This window comes from Ovis aries, chromosome 3 (assembly GCF_016772045.2).
Source record: "Ovis aries strain OAR_USU_Benz2616 breed Rambouillet chromosome 3, ARS-UI_Ramb_v3.0, whole genome shotgun sequence".
Lineage (NCBI taxonomy): Eukaryota > Metazoa > Chordata > Mammalia > Artiodactyla > Bovidae > Ovis > Ovis aries.
Genome location: NC_056056.1, coordinates 4,256,724 through 4,278,781, shown reverse-complemented (window position 1 = coordinate 4,278,781; position 22,058 = coordinate 4,256,724). Strand labels below are relative to the sequence as shown.

At 51.4% G+C, this 22,058-nt stretch overlaps 1 protein-coding gene across 3 annotated transcripts in view; it reads right to left on the bottom strand.

Annotated features, from left to right (window-relative positions):
- Positions 1–22,058, bottom strand: part of DDX31 (DEAD-box helicase 31) — a 72,826-nt gene that overhangs the window by 4,359 nt on the left and 46,409 nt on the right. For 2 of the 3 annotated variants that reach the window (XM_027966236.3, XM_027966237.3), the window contains exons 18-19: positions 20,804–20,915; positions 14,806–14,974 (exon numbers count right to left, since the gene is read on the bottom strand). In XM_027966236.3, the coding sequence (XP_027822037.1) occupies positions 14,806–14,974; positions 20,804–20,915 (281 nt within the window). Of the gene's footprint in view, positions 1–1,547; positions 13,387–13,542; positions 14,975–20,803; positions 20,916–22,058 lie in introns of those variants that run through there. The other variant, XR_009599723.1, reaches the window with a different exon arrangement.

Below are 22,058 nucleotides of genomic sequence, written 5' to 3'. Positions count from 1 at the left end.
AGGGCCTCAGGGTCAGCCCTGCACAGGTTCCCCCTGCTGTCAGGAGACACCCTGATGGGACCCTCCTTTCACTCGGCCGGCTCGCCGCCTGCTTCTTTGTTCTGGGGCCCAACGCCCGAATGGGCGAAGTACAGATGGGAAGATGAAACGACGGGTGCATGGGGCCTCGGCTCCTTCTCCTGCCAAGCTGCAGTTCTCCCAGAAACTTGCCAACTTTCTTGCCCTCCTTGCCCTCCAAACACCCAAGCCCCTCTCAAGTGGGCATCCTGAGCATCCACCGGAGTAATCCCGTGGTTACCAAGCAACAGATCAGTTTATCTAACCACAGGGAACTCCCTTGTAGTGAAGGCTGGATAACCCCCCCTCGTTACCAGGCTGGATTACCCAGCAGGACAGGCAGATGCCACTTCCACTGCCAATGAGGTGAAATCCAGCCTAATTAGGAAATCCATACGCCTGCAAGGATGACCATTGAAAAGGAGAGCTCTCAGGACCTTCTCCCAACAGCACCAATAAATTCAGAGACAACCATCCTAGGTAAAAAGTCAGTCTAACACACATGGCATGCTTTTGCAGGACAGAACTGTAAATTGCATCAGAGGATAACAATGCATTTTTATGTATTGTCTAGTCTCTCAAAACTACATTTTATAGCTTTAGGATCATGCTTAGGAAAGTCTTCCTCATTCCAGCTTTTTAAAATATTCAAGTATACTGTCTTTCTTGAAAGGAAATCAAACTAGTCAATCCCAAAGGAAATCAACCCTGAGTATTCATTGGAAGGACTGATGCTGAGGCTGAAGCTCCAATACTTTGGCCACCTGATGCGAAGAGCTGCCTCACTGGAAAAGATCCTGATGCTGGAAAGACTGAGGGCAAAAGAAGAAGGGGTGGCAGAGGATGAGATGGTTGGATGGCATTGCTGACTCAATGGACATGAGTCTGAACAAACTTCGGGAGTTGGTGGTAGACAGGGAAGCCTGGTACGCTGCAGTCCAGGGGGTCTTAAAGGGTCGGACACAACTTAGTAACTGAACAACAACAATTTTCTTTGAGCCTGCTATTGCTTTAATTTTACGTTACTTCCCTGGTGGCTCAGGCGGTAAAGCGTCTGTCTACAACGCGGGAGACCCAGGTTTAATCCCTGGGTCGGAAAGATCCTCTAGAGAAGGAAATGGCAATCCACTCCAGTACTATTGCCTGGAAAATCCCATGGACCGAGAAACTTGGTAAGCTACACTCCTTGGGGTCACAAAGAGTCGGACACGATGAGTGACTTCACTTTCCACTGCTTTAATTCTATCTAGATTTTGTTTTGGTTTACGGTAGGATGTGGCAAATTCAACCTTTTCTTCCCAAGAGTTATCCAGTTACCACAGTCATTGGACAAGAACTCTTTCCCCATGGTCTTGAAATCTCCCTCTAGAACATTCCTTCAGACTCTCAGAACACTCCTTCAGACTCTCAGAACACTCTCTACTGGCCAACTTAGAGAGTACATGATAATGGTGATGGTGATGCTGGCAAGCTGGCCGGGCAACAGGCCCACCAAACATTAACACACAGGCAGGTAAGAACCACGGGGGTGGTCAGCAAACCTAAATACGGAAGCAAGTCAAGTCATAGCCACTGAAAAGATGGCTTGAGGCCGCCTCCAGGTCTGTACCCTCCTGCCTGGCCCCTACCCTTGCGGATGAAGAAAGGCCCCGAATCTGAGGGGGTTTGGGTGGCTCTCTGGTGACAGTGAGAGTGACTGATAACTCCAGGGAGAAGGTGACAGGCAGCCCTCCATGTGCAACAAAGTCGTTCAGGCACAGAATCCGCTAGTGTGGACAGGAAGGTCAGCACACTGAAGGAACACACACTGTCAGACCTCTGACAGCCACGGAAGGGGAGGAAGTGCGTCAGGCTCTTCAACCCCAGCTTCTGTTCTGGCAGAGACAGGCACTGGTGGGCAGCCTGTCTTAAGGATGCCTTCTCTGCGGCATCTTAGGATCAAACCAACTCGAGCGTCTGTAAAACTCCAGGGCCCCAGAAGACACTGCATTCCAGGGGAGCCCTGTTAGGGCTGTACATGCTATCCCAGCAAAGTGCCTGAGTGGCTCGTGGACACAGAGATGGAAGAAAAGTGGGTCTCAGCCTCACCCCTGAGCGCCGGCCCCCGCGAGGAGCCGGGCACGGGCAGGTGTCAGGCCGTGCAGGTCCCAGGTGATCAGTGGGGAGATGCCGGCCTGCCCTGCCGCCTGCCTGGAGAGGCGCCATGCTGGAAGGGGGACAGAGACAATGCCCAGAGATAGCCAGGGCCTGAGAGTGACACCCTGAGTGAGAACCCCAGAAGTGCGTGGAGCTTCAGGGTTACCCAAGTGCCAGAAACCTTCCACGGGTCCCAGCAGGATGCAGCCGAGGACTCTGATGGCCCAGCATGCCCTCCCCTGACGGCCCTCCAGAGTCGGCGGCTTCCTCTAAGCTGAGATTCCTTACATGTCAGGAAAGGCCTCTACGGGGTGTGGTAGGGGTTGTGTGAAGGGAAAACAACGCTTTATAAAGTCTAATTCTCTGTGAAACTGTCAAGATGGAGAAGCACAGGCTGGACACGGAAACGATGAAATTTTGGAGCTGGTGTGACCGCATCCCGTGAATACTGCCTGAGACAGTTGAGCTCGGGGCAGGATTCCGGGACCAGTCCCTCTGGGCCTGTCCTGCCTGACACTATTATCAGTGACTTGCATGACATTACGAGGTGTGTTTATCACACCTGCAGACAGGAAGCCAGCAGGGAGGCTAACACAACGGATGCCAGGACACCCACAACACCCCAGCAGGCCGGAAAGATGGGCTCGCTGAAAGGCGACCCTAGACTGGGGCCACTGGAGGGCTTGCTGGTGGGTCAGAGAAGGTGGGTGGTCTGGATCGTCACACCTGCACATGGGCAGGAGGTAGGCTGCCAGGAGTTTCCACCTGAACCGTGGGGCGGACCTGATGCCAAGGATAGGAGAAGCTACAGTGTGATGCCAGGAGGCCTGGGTGTGAGTCCCTACCCTGCCCTGCTCTGGGGAGGGACAGTACCTGAGGACACGGAGGACCAGAGGAGGAGCCCCATTGCTCTGCGGGAGCCCGGCTGGGGCTGAGTGCCACGTGGGCAACCGTGACCCCTGCTGTCACCACTGGCTGCGGTGACAGACGTGACCGCCCTCCTCTCTGGGCTGGCCGGTCTCTACTGCATGTTTAGGCAGCTAGATGAGCCAGGTTTTGAAAAGAACCTGGGGGGAGAGAAAAGCCACCCAGATGCCGGGCTAGGCATGGGGCAGCCACGGGTGGGGGAGGACCCTGCAGCGGCCATGGGACCTGCTCTCTGAGTTTCAAGGCACCCAGCTCTCCCAGTGCCAGTCTGCTTACTCTCAAAGGATGAAACGAACCAACGAACTAAAGCGAGTATCAGAACCGATCATGAAGGCACTCGGGAAGCGCTACTGTCATCAGCGGCGAGGAGAGAGCAGGCAAGGGGCGTCATCAGACTCCTGGCGCACTGTCACGCGCACCCGGGGCAGCTTTGATCAGTGAGAACAACACTGACTGTTCTGTTTGTAAACCATGCACATTTGGCATTTCAATCTCAGAGACTAAAAGGTGGAAGATGAAAATGGTCACTTTGGGCTTATTTCAGGAGCCCCAACTAGTGAGCAGGGTCCACCCTGGAGGCTGTGAGCACCCTACCTCCACCAGGAGCTGGAAACACAGGCCTTACGGAAGACCAAGGAGCACTGTGACCAACGGCACAGGGCGCGGGCATGCGGGAGCGTTCAGGACGCGTCTGTGAAGCCTGCACTGTTTGTTCACAGGCTCGGAGAGAAGCGGGCAGGGGGAAGGGAACAGCATTTACTGGACAACGACTCCAAGCCTGGCTGGGCGCCGCGTGTCTGTCGTCTCTCCCCACACTCCACACAAGCTGATCATCCAACCCAGCCCCTTTCCCCTGCACCCTCTGCTTAGACTGGGAAGGAAACAAGAGAAAAAGTCGGACCCACATCTTGCCCGCAGCTGTCTCTTCTCAAAGATCTGTCTCAGGAGCAGAAAGCTTCTCCAACTCACTCCAGGAAGGGTCGCTGCTCTGCTGGCTCCAGATCAAATCCTTCCACACAGGCACCAAAACAGCTCTCGTGCCAAGTCTGCTTCTGTTCCACAGAGAATTATCTGTTCACGTGGAAAAAACACTCTTCACAGAATCCATCGACCTGTTACTCAGCCCAGTACTGACTCCAGAAGCCAGAAGGCTCTTGAGGGTGCATGCAAGGCAGCAAAGCACCAGGCACGCAGGCTCTGGGGTCACCCAGACTTGGGGCCACGTGACGTCACCAAGACCACGCACACAGATTCTACACAGCCAAGGGCATACAGGTGCCCTTGGGAGAGATGCTGCTGTCACCAGCAAAGAACAGAAAACCCACAGGCAAAGAGCCACACACCACACCCTGGGATGTTGGTTCTCAAACCACGTCCCCCTTCTGGGCCGTTCGGTGGGTAAGACATCCCTCCATGCTTCAGACTGCTGCCAGAACCTCAGGACCACAACGCAGACAGGTCACCTCTGAAAGAGACCTGGAGGCATTTTGTGTGGGCCCTAACCAGACGGAAAGGCTCTGGGTCGTAAAAGCAGAGAGGACGTGGAACGCTGGCGACGGGAAGGAGCCCAAGGAACGTGGGGAGAGGTGAGAGGAGGGGAGTGGTCGCCTTTAGGGGAACAGAAGCTGTGTGAGCAGCACGTGGAGAACTGTGGGACCGGCGTGCTCCCTCCTGACTTCTCCGTCGGTCTGAACTAGGGGAGCCTTAAGCCAGGACAAGGAGGGCTGTGTCTTCTGCTGCACGAGGGCTTGTCTGGCGTCTGCTGATGAATGCTGGGCCGGCCACATCTCCTGGTTCCCGCGCCAGGAAGGCTCCAACGGTGAATGCGGCCATCCCAGCAGCCTCCCGGGAGAAGCTGGCTGGGTTCCTGCTCTTTCTTGTCAGTCCGGACTGCTTGCCTGAAAGTGTGCCCCATGGTTCCCGCTGTCTGCAGGTGACCCAGGTGTGGAGGAAGCGCAGGGTCACCATGAAATCCCTCTAATCGCCTCATTAGCCTGGTGGGGACCAGGGGGCGTGTGCTCCATGAGGAGGCAGAGAGCTGGTAATTGCACGGTGTCAGGTAGGAAATAAACAGGGGTAGAAGCAAGGGTCAGATGCAAAGGGGCGGGTGTGCAGAGTTGTCATCACATGGAGCTGGGTTGCAGCGGAGGGCAGGGGGCGACTGACGGCCGCAGCAGTGTGCTGAGAGCAGGAGGGCCAGTTCTCTGCAGAGCCCTGCCTGCAAGGCTCAGCCTGCCGGGCTGCCTGTGAAGATGACCGAGGACCCAGTAAACACATCATCCCTGAGCGACCACAGTGTACCTGGGTTCTCCGCCCAGAAGCGGCCCAGTCACCGACGACAGCGCTGGTCCTGCCCTGTGTCTCAGTCTGGAGGCTTCTTCTTCGTACAATTGTCCCAGAGACAATCCAGTGTAGGCTTCAAGGCTGCCCTTGACAGAGAGGCTGGGAGAATATACTCTTGTCTACACCCTGTACAGCTTACCCAGGTTCTATGTGAAAATTCTCTTTTAATCATTGTTGTTGAGTCACTAAGTCATGCCCGACTCTGCATCCCCACGGACTGCAGCACACCAGGCTTCCCTGTCCTTTACTATCTCCCAGAGTTTGCTCAAATTCAGGTTCACTGACTTGGTGATGCTATCCAATCATCTCATCCTCTGCTGCCCTCTTCTCTTCCTGCCCTCAATCTTTCCCAGCATCAAGGGCTTTTCCAATGAGTCACGTCTTGGCATCAGGTGGCCAAAACACTAAAACTTCAGCTTCAGCACCAATCCTTCAAATGAATATTCAGGGTTGATTTCCTTTAGGATTGACTAATTTGATCTCCTTGCTGTCCAAGGGACTCTCAACTCTTCTCTAGCATCACAATTTGAAAGCATCAGTTCTTTGGCACTCAGCCTTCTTTACAGTCCAACTCTCACACCCACTCATGACCACTGGATTGGAAAAATCATAGCTTTGACTGTACGAACCTTTGTCAGCAAAGTAATGTCTCTACTTTTTGATACGCTATGTTTGTGATAGCTTTTCTTCAAAGAAACAAGTGTCTTTTAATTTCATGGCTGCAGTCACCATCCACAGTGATTCTGGAACCCAAGAAAATAAAATCTTAATCCTAACTCATCTTTAAACCACAGGTTCACGTGGTGAGCTCCTCACTGCCCTCCTGTCTTGGGGATACCCCATCACCTGTTCTGAAGACACACTCTTCCAGGTTCCCAGGGCTGACATGGTCTAGATGTTCCAGGTTTAACAGTCAAGTTCAGGGCCACTTCCATCTCACTCTTCAGGATTCCACACTTCCTTCAGGCTAAGGTCCAGCGAACTGACCCTCCACGGGGCATCTGCTCTGGTCTTGTCCAGGCTGGTGGAGGCCGCCATTGCAAACCCACTCGTCTCTACGTTCTGCAGGTCAGTCCCCATGCCTCCTACACTGCAACATCAGGCGAACAGGGCCAGAAGCTTGGTCCTTCTTGGGACTGCTTCACGCTATGACGAAAGTGACTGTGTGCTTGTTCTATAAGGACAGACTAGCCGAGGAGTGGTCGGGGCTTCAAAAAGCAGGATTTGCTGTTTGCTGGGCTCATGAAACAATTAAGAAGCATCTGCCTGGTTCCCACGCAGCAACAATTCTTCTCTTCTCTTTCCCTTTGTCTTCCTCTCAGGCTCTGAGGTTCCAGCCATCTATTCGAAAATATTTCCCGAGCGCCTACTACATGCCAGGTCAGTGATGAGAAAAACCAAACAGAGTTTCCACCCTGAGCTACATGGGGGCAGAGGAGGCGCAGGCTCAACCCACACATGCAGACACCACAGACGGCGGAGGGCTGTGGCGACGGCAGCGTGTTGAGGGATGGTGAGGTGTCCACCTGGGCAGGCGGGCCAGAGAAGGCTTCCCTGCAGGATGGACGAAGGCCTGAAGGCAAAGAGGAGAGGGGAGAGGCCCAGGCTTGCAGCACGCTGGGCAAAGGCCCAACAGGAGCACGAGGGAGCAGGGGTGTCAGCCGGGCTGCGGGAAGCCAGGGTGTGTTCTCATCACAAGAGTACGGAGACCTCACCGAAACACTGGAAGGAGCAAGGGGCTGATGGGGTGAGGGGAGCGCCGGTCAGCAGGGAGCACAGGGGCCGCAGGAGACTCAACAGCGGACTGTTCCAGCAGTGCAGTTGCGGGGATTCACGGCAGGTGGTGCTGGGGAGCTAAGGGAAGAGACCATCACCACCAGGAGGCCAGAGGGGCCAGGAGATGGGTCAGCAGAGCAAGACACTGCCCTGAGACTGGGGGCAGAGAGATACCCCATGCGTCCAAGGGGGGCTCGCTCCAGCCTCTGCACTCACGTCTGGCCGATCTGTCTTCTGACAGAATGACAACTGGCTCCACGAAATGGAGAGAAATCTCACAGTGGGCAAGATTCCAGGATTGCCTTCAGCTAATTAAGTGATATTAGGGAGGTTGTAAATGCCACATAAAAACTGGCAGGCGAGCTGCTCCTAACGATGAGAATATTGCTTTGCAGGGAGACGCAGCTGCAGTGTCTTCATGTTTGTCTTGCAGGCACCAGCTCGTGTGTTCAAGGTGCTTCCTGATAAGCAAAGTTCAAGGTGCTAAGAGGCTGGCAGTGAATGGCACGTCCACGCTCTCTGCTCCACGGACACTGAAGTGTCATGTAGGCCGGCGGGAAGAACCAGCACTCCTCTCCCGGCCAGCATATCCACAAGTGCGCCCAAGGCCAGTCCCAGACATGGCGTTGAGGCTTTGTACTCATCACCTGGTTGATCCCCAGAAACGGTAAGTGATCCAACCAAGATGCCCGTGTGGGCAAAACCCAGCCCCTTCATCACTGCATGACACAATCAGCGTCTAAGGAATGAGGAGGGCAAGGAGATGGCTGATGGGGGCAAGGTAGATTCTTTACCATCCGAGCCCCAAGAACTTCTCATACCAGAGTAGATCCAACACGGTAACTCTTGCAGGTTATTAACAGTTATTAAACAAGTGAGAATCAGAGAAGAACAGAGCAAAGGCCTTTAAAGATGAAAAATGCGAGGAAACTCTCACTCAAAAAGACGCATGGACCCTAATGCTCACGGCAGCACTAGCCACAGTAGCCAAGACATGGAAGCAGCCTAAGTGTCCCCTGGCAGAGGGATGGGCAGAGCAGATGCGGACATTTACAAAGGAGCACTACTCAGCCATAGAGAGGAATGAGGTGACGTCACCTGCGGCAACAAGGATGTATCTAGAGATGACCATACTAAATGAGCAAGTCTGACAAAGACAAAATACCAAGACACCACTTTTATGTGGAGTCTAAAGAATGATACAAATAAACTTACTTCCAAAATAGAAACAGACTCCCAGAAAGTAGAAACCAAAATTACGGTTACCGAAGGGGAAAGGCAGGGGAGGGATAAATTAGGAGTTTGGGATAAACAGATAACACTGCTGTATACAAAACAGATACACAAAGGAGAGGGTGGGACAGACTAAGAAAGTAGCACTGAAATGTACACATTACCGTGTATACAGCAGAGGGGAAGTCTGGCCTTGGAGTACAGGACGAGGCAGGGCAAAGGCAAACTGAGTTTTGCCATGAGAACCCACTGGTCAGAACAAACACCCTCTTCTACCAACACAAGAGATGACTCTACACATGGACATCACCACATGGTCAATACTAATACTGAAATCAGACTGGTTATATTCTTTACAACTGAAGATGGCAAAGCTCCATTCAAACAGCAAAAACAAGACCTGCAGGTGACTGTGGCTCAGATCATGAGCTCCTTATGGCAAAATTCAGGCTTAAACTGAAAAGAGTAGGGAAAATCACTAGACCATTTAGATATGACCTAAATCAAATTCCTTATGATTATACACTGTAAGTGAAAGTTGCTCAGTTGTGTCCAACTCTTTGTGACCTCATGCAGTCCATGGAATTTTGCCTTTCCCTTCTCCAGGGGATCTTCCCAACCCAGGAATCAAACCCAGGTCTCCCGCACTGTGGGCAAATTCTTTACCAGCTGAACCATAAACAAAGTGTATGACTATACAATGGAGATGATAAATAGATTCGAGGGATTAGATGTGGTAAGACAGAGTGCCTGAAGAATGATGGATGGTGGTTTGCAACACTGCAGAGGAGGCAGTGACCAAAAGCACCCCAAAGAAAAAGAAATTCAAGAAGGCGAAGTGATTGTCTGAGAAGGCCTTACAAATAGCTGAGAAAAGAAGAGAAGAAAAAGGCAAAAGAGAAAGGGAAGATACCATACCCCACTGAATGCAGAGTTCCAGAGAATAGCAAGGAGAGACAAGAAAGCCTTCTTAAGTGAACAATGCAAAGAAATAGAGGAAAACGACAGAATGGGAAAGACTAGAGATCTCTTCAAGAAAACTGGAGATACCAAAGGAACATTTCATGCAAAGAAGTGCACAATAAAGGGCAGAAATGGTCTGGACCTCACAGAAGCAGGTGAGATCAAAAAGAGGCGGCAAGAACACACAGAAGAACTGTACAAAAAAGATCTTCATGACCCAGATAACCACAATGGTGTGATCACTCACCTACAGCCGGACATCCTGGAGTGTGAAGTCAGGTGGGCCTTAGGAAGCATTACTACGAACAAAGCTAATGGAAACGATATAATTCCAGCTGAGCTATTTCATCTCCTAAAAGATGATGCTGCGAAAGTGCTGCACTCAATATGCCAACAAATTTGGAAAACTCACCAGTGGCCCCAGGACTGGAAAAGGTCAGTTTTCATTCCAATTTCAAAAAAAGGCAATGCCAAAGAATGCTCAAACTACTGCACAACTGCACTCATTTCACATGCTAGCAAGGTAATGCTCAAAATCCTTCAAGCTAGGCTTCAACAGTACGTGAACCGAGAACTTCCAGATGTACAAATTGACTTTAGAAAAGGCAGAGCAACGAGAGATCAAATTGCCAACATCCACTGAATTATAGAAAAACCAAGAGAATTCCAGAAAAACATCTACTTCTGCTTCATTGACTATATTAAAGCCTTTGACTCTGTTGACCACAACAAACTGCAGAAAATTCTTAGAGATGGGAATACCAGACCACCTTACCTATCTCCTGAGGAACCTGGATGGCAGTTAAGAAGCAGCGGTTAGAACTGGACATGGAACAACGGGCTGGTTCCAAACTGGGAAACGAGTCCATCAGGGCTGTACAGTGTCACCCTGCTTATTTAACTGCTATGCAGGGGACATCATGCGAAATGCTGGGCTGGATGAAGCACAAGCTGGAATTAAGATTGCCAGGGGAAATATCAACAACCTCAGATATGCAGATGATACCAGGCTAAAGGCAGAAAGTGAAGAGAAACTAAAGAGCCTCTTGAAAGAGGAGAGTGAAAAAGCTGGCTTAAAACTCAACATTCAAAACACTAAGATCATGGTATCTGGTTCCATCACTTCTTGGCAAATAGATGGGTAAAAGTGGAAACAGTGACAGACTTTATTTTCTTGGGCTCCAGAGTCACTGTGGACGGCGAGTGCAGCCACAAGATTGTAAGACACTGAAGAAAAGGTTTGCGCAATCTGATTTGAATTTTAGTGATGAAGCATTTCACAGATGAGCAAAGTCTGGCAGTATGATTCCGCCCCCAAGGACGTTTCCTCATTTTAGCCAGCACACTAAATGTAGAACTTTGGAGTAACAGAGGTGAAGGACGTGCTCTGTGGTGCTGGGGATGGTGACTGGGAGGTAAGGGCAGGACAAAGGGGACCAGCCCACGCCCCCTTCCACTGCGGATCCCAGCCTGCCAGGCCCTGAGAGTGCACCCAGGGAGCACCAAGGGACCAGAGAGCCCTACGTTTAGACTGTTCACCTGTTTGATCAAATTAGTACCACCAGGTAACACTTAGCTCAGCTGGTGTGAGAAAATTTATTGAAAGATGTATCTATGCATTAACAGCAACATCAGAAAGACCCAGATGGTAGAAGCCAGGGGTGGGGCCGGTCTCAGGTAGCTACCAACTAGACTGGGAAAAAGTCTTGATAAATTTACAATTATAGCATATAATCCAAATTAGACAGGCTGATTTAAGGCCCTTCCACACTGCCACTGTAACAGTAAGCCCTTCCTCGAGGCTCAGAGTTTCCACATCCCTGAACCACTGTTCACGGAGTGTCAAGCAGATGAGGGAACTGTCTGCTCACTGGTGCTGGACAGGTTCTACTCACACACGTGACTGCCTAGAGAGGCAGACAAACACCCTGGTGAACAACACAACTCTGCCCTCCCAGGGCTGACAGTGCTGTCTTCGGGGAAGATGGAGATTTTGGAAGGTACGTTTCCTTTCAGGAATTGCTGAATACACCTGGCTTTAAACTAAGAACCACGTTTCACGAGAAGAAGATGCTGTGTTTGTGCTGGATGTTGCTAAGGGGCCACTCAGTATTTTGCCAGCAGCACCGACTCCCTGTGTGCATGGTGTGCCGGTGTCCGGGGTGGGGGCTGTCTGACAGGTCTGGGTGTCAGCGTCAGGAGAGTTCTGTGCACAGGGGAAAGGCACTTACTGTCCCCTTCCAGAATGGAGGACTGAAGGGGGAGACGGAGACATGCCTGCTGAGCGAGGTCTCATTTGGAGACAGTAGCTCGGTCTTTCCTTTCTCTGAAATAAAGGCATGTAGAGGAGACAGAAGTCCCGTTGTCACTGCATAGAAATGCCTGGCCATCACCTCGCCTGCCCTGCCCTGGCCTCACCTGCTAACACCTGGCTGAACCCTGGGTGGTGATGGCAGGTGAGTCGGGATTATGCTTATGGTCTCATAAATTTGGTTTGCAGATTATCAGAGGTTTACGCCTGACATAATTCTTCGAGGAAGTAAACACCATTAAATGGACTGCAGAATAGTTTGGAGAATTTAGCACTATTATTTTATCCACCCATACAAAACCCAGGGAAGCTGTTCTCTTTCTCAACAGATGGATTTCAGAGGAGACGCCTCAGCTCGGAACGATTATTGTGGCCGTGGCATAACTCTCCACACTCGTGCAGGGTTTAATGGACTTTTCTTTCCCGTCCTCAAAGAGCAGCAACTGGCACTGGCTCGAGCACTGCCTGAGGTGTGGAGAATTTGTCAGGTCTCTCTGCCGCCTCCCTGGCCATGATGACACGGTCCATGAGCAGATTAGCTGCGCGGCCATTCTTCTTCCAGGGGCAACAAGAATCCTTCCCCCGCCCCCGCCCACTAAGAAAAAGTACCTTACTGTATCCTTGAGGGCCCGTCTGCCTTGGCGAGTCAGGGGTGGGGCGGGAGGGTGCAAGGGGTGAGGGAAGAAATGCCTTCAAAAGACGGGCGTAACAACGGGAAAGTGGCTGTATCAGGGCAGTGACATGGCAGGAACAGCACGCGGCATTGTCCCGGGCGGAGTAATCCTGTGACACACTGCTGTCACTCAGCGCCTGGCTCCCTGCCGCGCCAGCCAGACATCAAAGGCTGCCCCATACCATCTTACATGCTCTTTATTGGCTAATCAGCCCATTCTTCCTTAAATAAAGCCCTGTTAAATCCCCTGCTCGCAGGGGGACACTCGTCCTGGTGCCCATCTGCCAGCGCGGGTCAGCAGGGGCGGGAGGCGGCGGCTGGCGCGCTCCCTGGTGGCTTCGCAAGGTGAGGACAATGCCGGCGCCGAGCCCCCGCCTCCTGCCCTGTGCTCCTGGGGCGAGGGCAGGCACGCCCTGGCAGAGGGGCTGCTGCCGACGCTGGCGGAGGCACCTCAGCCGCCGACAGTGAGCTGCTGGGGCCACACTGATCTGCAGGGAGGGGATACACGACGCGAGTCTCTTACCAGCCTCCACCTGGCAGCTCGAGTCTTACCTCTGCAAGTGTCAGCATTTTAGAGATGGTGACACGACGGTCAGGCTTCCGGACCACTAGGCAGTCACTCCAGATCTGACTGTGAGCCTCAGGGTTTTGCCACATTCTTAAAAATCAGTTACCATGGACAGATGACAGCTACCCCAAACCCAAGGGCAGGAAGCTAACTCTGGTGCACAGCGCCCCAAATCTGGGTGGAGCTGGGGCACCCTTTCCCTCTGGGAGGACCTGGCTCCAGCAGAGGGGTCTCGGTCCACAGCCTCGCCCAGGACAGCCCGTGTGTGGCAGCAGGCAATGCTCTGCAACTCGGAACCGCCTGGAAGAAGTCAGAGCTGGACGCGTCTCCGTCTCCTCCAGGCATCAGAGAAGGGCATGTGGAGAAGCGCCTGCCTTGCAGAAGCACTGGAGTGTGGTCCTATATGACAGGGGTCGGTATAAGAGAAAAGACCGAGCATCTTAAAAATTCCAAAATGGAAACTAAAATCAGGTAACCTTTTATCCATCATGAAGAGCTTCATGAGGGCCAAGCCCCTGGACAGCTCCCGCTGGGTGTTCTGAAATCCTAACTCACCTGGCCTCCAGCTCTCTGCCCTACGGTGTTTCATCTCGATGGCCCTTCATGCTTCAAAAGGCACAGTGACACGCATCACAGACCTCTGCTTCTTGTGAAGTAGCTAAAAGCACAGATTTCCTCTTCCCTCTTATGGTTGAGGAAAACAAGGCTCTGAGACATTAAGCAAAGATATGGTCTGAGGCTCACAGGCTCACATCAGAACTGGAGCTGGAGCTGAAGGCCAAGTCCCGCGACTCCAAGACCAATGGCCTCGCCCCTCTGTCATTTCACAGCAGAGAAACCAGGCCCCAGAGAGGCTGATCATGTGATCAGCACTTCTGGGTGAATGTGCAAGACAGACACGGCGTGGGAACAGGTGACAGTGTGGTGCTGCCCACAGGCACTCGGCAGCAGGCAAGGATGCACTGGCATTTGTAACTAACGTGCAAAAAGGATGGACACTGGGAGATAACTGTCCGGAGCACTTGGGGGTTCTCTGAGTCCTTCCCACCCACACATTACACAAGTAGTAACCACGATCCACCCAAACTTCCTGTAAAAGCAGCTCTTGGCATCTAAGATACTCTAGCTTCCACACAGCCTGGAGCTGGTACCGAGAGAACACCCCATCTCTGAGGAGAGAAAGAAGAGCTCTCACAACTGCATTTTGCTGAGGGGAATCATCTCAGGGCTTCCTGAAATTGTGAAGATGGCCTCAGAGCCCAGCGCCCAACCGCTGGGCAACCCTCCTCACATAGGCTCTCCTCTCACCAGGGCCCCTGGGCAGTTGCTAAGGTGTTTTTAGGGGGGAGATGGGTGGGAGATGATGCCAGTGCAACCTCTCCATGGGAGGTTGCACATCAGCACCACGGAGAGCAGCACGCGGTGCTGGGGGCCCCCGGAGGCCTCAACAGAGTTTCATGGACACCCCAGTCTTCCAGGGTGGACCGCAGCCCACAGCACATCCAGAGCTCTGACCCTGGCAAGCCCTGAGTTACTCTACCCGTGGGCAGTGAAGATGGTCCAGTGAATTTGTCTTGTAGGTCCAATAATCCCCACCACTCAGGACCCAAAAGGAGACATCACCAACTTCCTGCAGATGCCTTACAAGCGTCAGATTAGGCATTCTCCCGGTTGATCCAAGTACTCAGTATGCTGAGAGAATCGCAAAAACCTGAGCTGGCAGAGTCTACCCTAAGCACACAGCAGCCCACCACACCACCGCCAATCTGAACAGGGCCCTTGACACCCACCTGACCCTCAGCCTCTTGTCCGCCTTACCTTTTCAGGTTTGCTTTCTTCTTCTTCATGGCCGAGGCGCAAAGATTTTTAGGGGCATCTCTCAGCCCAAAGCTCTTAGCCATGTGCCCGAGGTGGAGCAGTCGGATGTGGAAGATATGCTTCAGCTCCCGGGGGTAGGTAGCATAGGCCCGGATGAAGGACTGCAGGGCTGGAAGACAGTGGGGTGGGGGTGGGGGTGTCAGGACAGGTCTCTGCTGCCCCAGCCTAAGGCCCGTCCTGTGCAGTTCACCCTGCCAGGCAACGACGGACACACAACCAGGATGGCGTGACAGATATGAACAACCTAAATGTATACTCATATATTTGTTTAATTCCTAAAATAAATAAGTCTACTGGCCACAGGGGAAGTCTACGGGCTTCCCCTGTAGCTCAGTTGCTAAAGAATCTGCCTGCAATGCAGGAGACCTGGGTTCGATCCCTGGGTTGGGAAGAACCTCTGGAGAAGGAAATGGCAACCTACTCCAGTATCCTTGCCTGGAAAATCTCATGGACAGAGGAACCTAGTGGGCTGCAGTCCATGGGGTCACAAAGAGCCAGGTATGACTGAGTGACTAACACTGGACACAGTGAATAAACCCAACATAACTTCACTTTAATAAACCTGATATTATCTCAGATTTTACAGTGTAGCTTATAATGAGCCTAGAAGGCAGGGTCCTGTCTTCTTCCTCATTATAGACTTGGGGCCAGCACAGTACCTGGCAGACAGCATGTTTTTTTTTGGCTGCACCACATGACATGTGGAATCTCAGTGCCCCCACCAAGAATCGAACCCATGCCCGTTGTGCTGGAAGCATGGAGTCTTAACCACTGGACTTCTAGGGAAGCCCCACAGTAGGTCTTTGTTGTGCAAGTGAATGAGCAAGAGAATGAGTGAAGAAACTAAGACAGGATCAATGCATACCAGTTTCTCATGAAAAATGAAGTCATTAGATCTTTACACTGGGAACACATTTTCTATCACATTTTAGTTTTTTGAATAGCTAACACAAACAAATGTTATAAAATCCGAAAGGTCCACAAGGCTGTATCATGATTGTAGGTCATGCTCATTATTCCTACACGTTATTATTATCAATGTTATTATAAACCCTGCCTCCACCCGGAGCCACACCTCCAGCTCCCCAGCCACAGGAATCACTGACACCAGTTCGCCATAGACTCATGAAATTTTAAAACCAAATTCACGTGAAAGCATGCAGGATTGACCAATGCAGTGTTTCTTACCCATTCAAAGACTGTGTAAAAAATGAAAAAAGAAATTTTAAAGAGGAGAAAGAAAAGGATGTAGTTTCTAAACGAGCTCTCAAAACAGTCATTGATCGCCATGGGTTTAGAGCTATTCACCACAGTCTAACCAGGAACGTCTGGGTCCTGTTTTAAAGCTAGAGAGAGGCCCGTGTTCTGGACCTCTCACTGGCCAGAGAGAAGCCAGAGGTGGCTCCCAGGCAGGCGGCACTCTGGATCCACCTTCACTGGATGCTCCCTGGAGGAACCATTCTTCCATCCCTGGTTTCCCCGGAATGTCTCTGGACAACAGTGACAGTCAAGTATCTTGCCCTTTCCTCACCGGCGCTCTTCCTCATCCACGGACTGAGCGTCCCTGCCTTCCTGGCCCAGTCGTAGCCCCGCCCCTCTCCACCCAGTTGCTGGAAGCAGGCACCAGTCTCCCTCGCTCTCACTGTTTGAGCCACTGGACTGGCAAGTTTGCCCACAGCTTAAATGTAATATCCAGGCAGCACCTGGAGATCAGCGTTTATGAACAGTAATAAAAAGTGTCATTTTAGCAGATCAGCTCCTGGAAGGATCCTGGGAACCCATCAAAGCTCTATTTACTGAGCAAAGTGAACTCCTTTTCCCAATCGATGAGAAATAATAACCAAGGCGACTCCTCTGCACCCCTCTTGTCATCTGTGTTCACTCCCCTTTTTAATAACTGGGGACGAGGTTTTTCAAGGAAGATCTTTAATGCTTCAAATGGTCTCTGCAGTTGGGAAGGTTCTGACACGAATTCAAGTCCTCAGAGGGGAAAGTGCTACAACCACCATGACCCAGGAGATTCTGCCTCTTCCCAACCCCCAACATCTACTCTAGACAGAAAGAGCAGGCTGGGACCAGGACACACCAAAGAGTCTGCACCTTTAAAAGCTCATTTACCCCAATGCTGGCCCAGGCCTCCTCACTCACACTGCCCTTGTGCTGGAGCAGAATAGAACAACTGCTCTTCTCCACACCAATCCTGAGAGCTGAGGCTGCAGAGCCTAGTCCTGGGAGATATAGGTGCTCCACTAATAGCTAATCCATCCATGTATGGATGTGAGAGCTGGACTATAAAGAAAGCTGAGCACCAAAGAACTGATGCTTCTGAACTGTGGTGTTGGAGAAGACTCTTGAGAGTCCCTTGGACTGCAAGGAGATCCAACCAGTCCATTCTAAAGGAAATCCATCCTGAATATTCATTGGAAGGACTGATGCTGAAGCTGAAACTCCAATACTTTGGCCACCTGATGTGAAGTACTGACTCACTGGAAAAGACCCTGATGCTGGAAAGATTGAAGGCAGGAGGAGAAGGGGACGACAGAGGATGAGATAGTTGGATGGCATCACTGACTCAATGGACATGAATCTGAGTGAACTCCCGGAGTTGGTGATAGACAGGGAGGCCTGGTGTGCTGCAGTCCATGGGGTTGCAAACAGCTGGACACGACTGAGAGACTGAACTGACTGACCGAACAGCTACGGGGAAAGGGGTCTGCCAGGAAATGGCAGCAGAGTTCTCCCCCTCGACAGGCAGGTTGTACTTCCAGGGGGCAGGAAGTGGCTCGTGCTGGCAGTGCCAGGAATGAGTGGAAGGAAGAGGGGCTGTGAGGCGGAGATGGGGCAGAAGAGGAGAGGTCATGGAAGGAGACCTTTCATGATAGGAGACTTGTGGGATGCAAGTCGGATGACGCTCCAGCCACTCAGAGCTGGTGCTCTCACTGAATCCCATTTCAGAGCCGTAAGGATGACAGGATTTAGGGAAATCTATTTCAAAATACCTTCCAAGGACATAGGACATTTTGTCCTTTTGAGCAATAAACCGAGTCTATTCTTGGGCATCTGGTCAGGGAGAGCAGCGTCTTGCGGATGATGCTCAGGGTCAAGGAGGCCGAAAGGAGCGAAACTCCAGTCTGGAAGGTGCTGCCCATCCTTGCTCCTCCCAACCCCAGTCCTGCCCCAGAGGAGCACACGTCTGGCATATTAACAGCGACAACCACCCAAAGGGAGTGGGAGAGGCGGCTTGCACCAATTCTCTTAAAGGCTAAGTGACCAAGGAGCCAGCCTCCCTCTAATCACAGGGAGGGATGATCCCTCCCGAGCCAGGCGCAGCCCTAACACATAACTCCTGCTCTTCGGGGAGGACCCCCAAGAGGAAGTGGAAGCGGTGCCGCACAGCTGAAGGACTCCGCTTTCTGAAATTTTTGTTCAGGAGTCTGGAGTTCAAACTTATATTACCACGATTTGTACTACTTGAAGCTCTACTCACAAGATGCAAGATGTGAGGGGGAAAAGGGCTAACTGCTTCTGGAAATTGACCATGATGAAATGCTGGATATTAGCAATAGCTGGGTCAGAAAGGACAAAAGGAAAACAAATGCATACTTGGCCCAGTTTGCAACTAGTTTTCTGCCATGAAGGCAAAACCCAGCTGCTTTTGTTAGTTATTCATGAGGTGGGTTCTGAAATGGCTAAAAGGGAGGAGAGTCAGGGGTAGAGAATTGCATATGGAGATAGGGAAATGCAAAAGACAGTATCAGCTCCTGGGGTATGGCAATTACAGGTCTCCTCTCCTCAAACCTCCAGAAGTCAGTCCTAGGAGCAGAGCAGAGCAGAGCACCAGTGCCTGCTGTGGGGTGACCAAGCTGTTCTACAGGCAGTTCCCTTAAAAGATAATGTATTCATTTCCTTCTCGGCCCATAAACATTGAGAGTGGCCCCATTTCAACATCCTTTGAAAAGACGACAAGTAACCCTGCCAGCCTCTTGGTGTTAGTAAGTTCAATGGTAATGATGAAGAGACAACCCCAAACCATATTCTCTAAGGACCATTCCCTGTCACTTTTAGCCTGATGACCCAGACACGCTGAAATAGTTGTGGGCTCGCTAGGATATCCAAAGCACCTCTGACGCCAGCAATACAGCGCTGGTGTGGCTTTGCTTTCTCTTCTTCACTCCAACTCTGTTATCAACCTTGTGGCCAACACTTGGTCAGGTATCCCACAGCAAGTTGAGTTCGTCGAACTTTCAACATGTGCCCAAACCCTCCCCGAGACATTCTGTTCTCCATGAGAGAATGTTCTAGTACATCTCCAAAGGCAGGTTCTCAGGAAGAACCTTAGGAGTTGCTGAATTCACTGCAGGGAGACACGTGAATGGGATATTATTAGAAACCAGACTTCATTGGTTTCCTGATTACTGTAACTGCCTGGGAGCTGGTCTCCTGGCCTTCATCTTTATCCGGGTCTATTCTCACCCAGCCGCACGTGACCTTCTCAGAACCGCCAGACCACCTCCCTGTCCCAAGGCCTCCGATGGCTCCCCTTTCGCTCAGGGTAGCTGGGTGCCCTGGACGCCTCCACGCCCTGCCTCTGCTGCCCCTCCCCTCCTTCTGGGCATACTGCACAAGGTGCCTGCCTGGATGCCCTCAGTCAGAGCCCCAGGGTGGCCCTTCTTCAAGGTTTCGCTCGCATGGCAACCATCCCAACACGGCTCAGTCTGCCCTTAGCCCTCCATCTCCCTCATCTGCTCTGTTCCCTCTATCGCTCTCATCACCTTTCACTGGACTACTGAATTAAACTAATTAATTATCTGGCTTTGCCAAGTCTTAGTTGTGGCACAGAATCTTCAGTTGTGGCACGAGAACTCTTAGCTGCAGCCCGTGGGATTTAGTTCCCTGACCAGAGCTTGAACCCAGGTCCCCTGCATTGGGAGCTCAGAGTCTTAGCCACTGGACCACCAGTGAAGTCCCGAGACTATCTAACTTATGCGTGATTCATTCATTATGTTTATTACTTTCACTGTCTGCTTCCCCACTAGAATGGTACAAAGGTGACGATTTTTGTGTCTTCTGATCCCTGGTGTGTGCCAAGCACCGGGAATGGTGCCCAATTCAATAAATATTAAAGGAATTTAAAAAAAACGTTTCAGTTCATAAAAAGAAGAAAACAACAGGCTGCAGCGTTTATCTCTTGGTAAGCCAGCCTGGCATTCTTCTCCAAATCATGGGTCACTGTGGATCTCCCCATAGCGGGGGTGAGTCTCATCAGCAGACATGGGACAGTCAGTAGCCAAGACACACACATTCCAGCATGGAAGATATTGGGCTGTTCTGAGCCCTCCTCTCCTCTGTTCGGCGCTCAGAGTGAACTACTGAGTCCACACCTAATGCCTGGTGATCCCAGGGGCCAATTTATGCTACAAAGGTGCTGAATACTGAATTAATACCTAACCCTTTCATAAATTTCCCAGGAGCTGGGTTCATGGTCTGCGGCCCTTCCTCAGCACTGCTCTTTCTAGTTTTTCTTTGTATTTTCAAGGAGGAACTGCTTTGGTCTAACATTTCCAGACCTTGCCTTCATCTCTGATTTCCATCTCTACAACTCCTACCGACGTGCCGAATCTCATCTATCCAGTTTTCAAAGAAAGAGGAAAATGGGTCCCAGAGACCCAAGTTGCTGGGTCACAGCTCTAGACCTGACGTAAACCAAGATAAAGCCTCACTTGTGCAAAACGCGAGGATGGATGAAATTAACATTTAATATCACTTTAAAGCCTTCCGTGCCAGCTTCCAATCCCTGCAGAATTAGGGAGATTGAAGGCTTTGGCTGGTGAGCAGAGCTGCCTGGTTGGCCTCCCAACCTGTCTGGGGGCATGTGGGTGGACGTGGGACAATGCCCGGTTGGGTTATCCATCTAAAACCACCCAAGAAATTGACCAACCTTTCTTGGCACTGGAGACTGTCTCCTCACTGGAGTGCACATAATCTTCAAACACCGTCTGCAAGACCGTGGCTCGTTCTTGGATTTCCTGGGGGCCAGTGGCGCGGGATTTCTGGGAAGGTGACGGAAGGATTAGAGGACAGTCAGTCAGAGTCAGGAATAATGAAGCGGTTTATAATAGATTTAATAACAGTAAAATCACACAGTAACCACCAAGGGGCCAAAAAGGGTAATCCTTTCAATATTACTAGGGAAGAAAAGGGAACGATAAAGATGTTAAAGTCAAGCAAAGATGAGGATGGCTTTGTGAGGGAGTAGGTCGGGTCTCTTATTTATTTACTTGTTTACTTTTCTTCCTGGCCTCTCATCACTCATGTTTAAGGTGAAAGTCTATGGGAGACACCTTGGAATTTTCCAAGTCCAATTCAGGCCTTTAAAACATGATGGGACAGAAGCGGTTTCAGAGGAACCTTGTGTGTCCCACTCAGGCTTTCAACCTGCCCCCTGCCTGGCATTCATCGGTGGAGCCCAGGCCATTTCTGTCTAAGAGCAACCCACAGCCATCTGCCCACAAGGTAGTCTGTCCCTGAATCACAGAGCACGTGTCCTCACTCCTGAGAGGTCCAGACTCTCAGTGTTCCAGAAACATTCTTGCAGCCCAGACCCCTGTGCCCAGGAACCCACGGAGGACTGGGCTGTTCCCGCCAACCATGCGAGGCCGCTGCCACGCATCTCTGCAGCCAACGGTCCCTCTGTAAGTCATATTTGTATGCACAAAAGACCCTACAGGTGGAAAATGTGAATAAAACCAAAATTTCATTTCTTTTCAACCTTTAGCAACCCCAGAGAAAAGATTTCCTTTCTTTACATCTCCCTGAAAACACGTGGCTTATGTGTCCTGTATCTTGACAGGAACGCTGTCTCCTGAATGTGACCCCAAACTTGGCTAACCCACCTTCCCAGAGGTGCTGATCCTTTGGATGGTGCTAATGAAGCTCCAGCCCTCCTCACCCGCCACGCCCCATGTGGGTCACCAGGAGAAAACCAGCGTGAGAACCAGTTCATGCTCCTTTTTGACTCCTGTAGAGGACAGGGGCATGCTCCAGGGTCTCCTGGCCGTGCCTCTCCCAGGCGCCCTGGCATCTTTCACGGTGAAAGCTGCTGCAGGAAGAATGAAGGGCGGGGCGGGAGGAGAAAAAGCCTCCTTCCTGGGAGCAGTCTCTGTGTTAATAGAGACTTAACAACCTGAAAATGG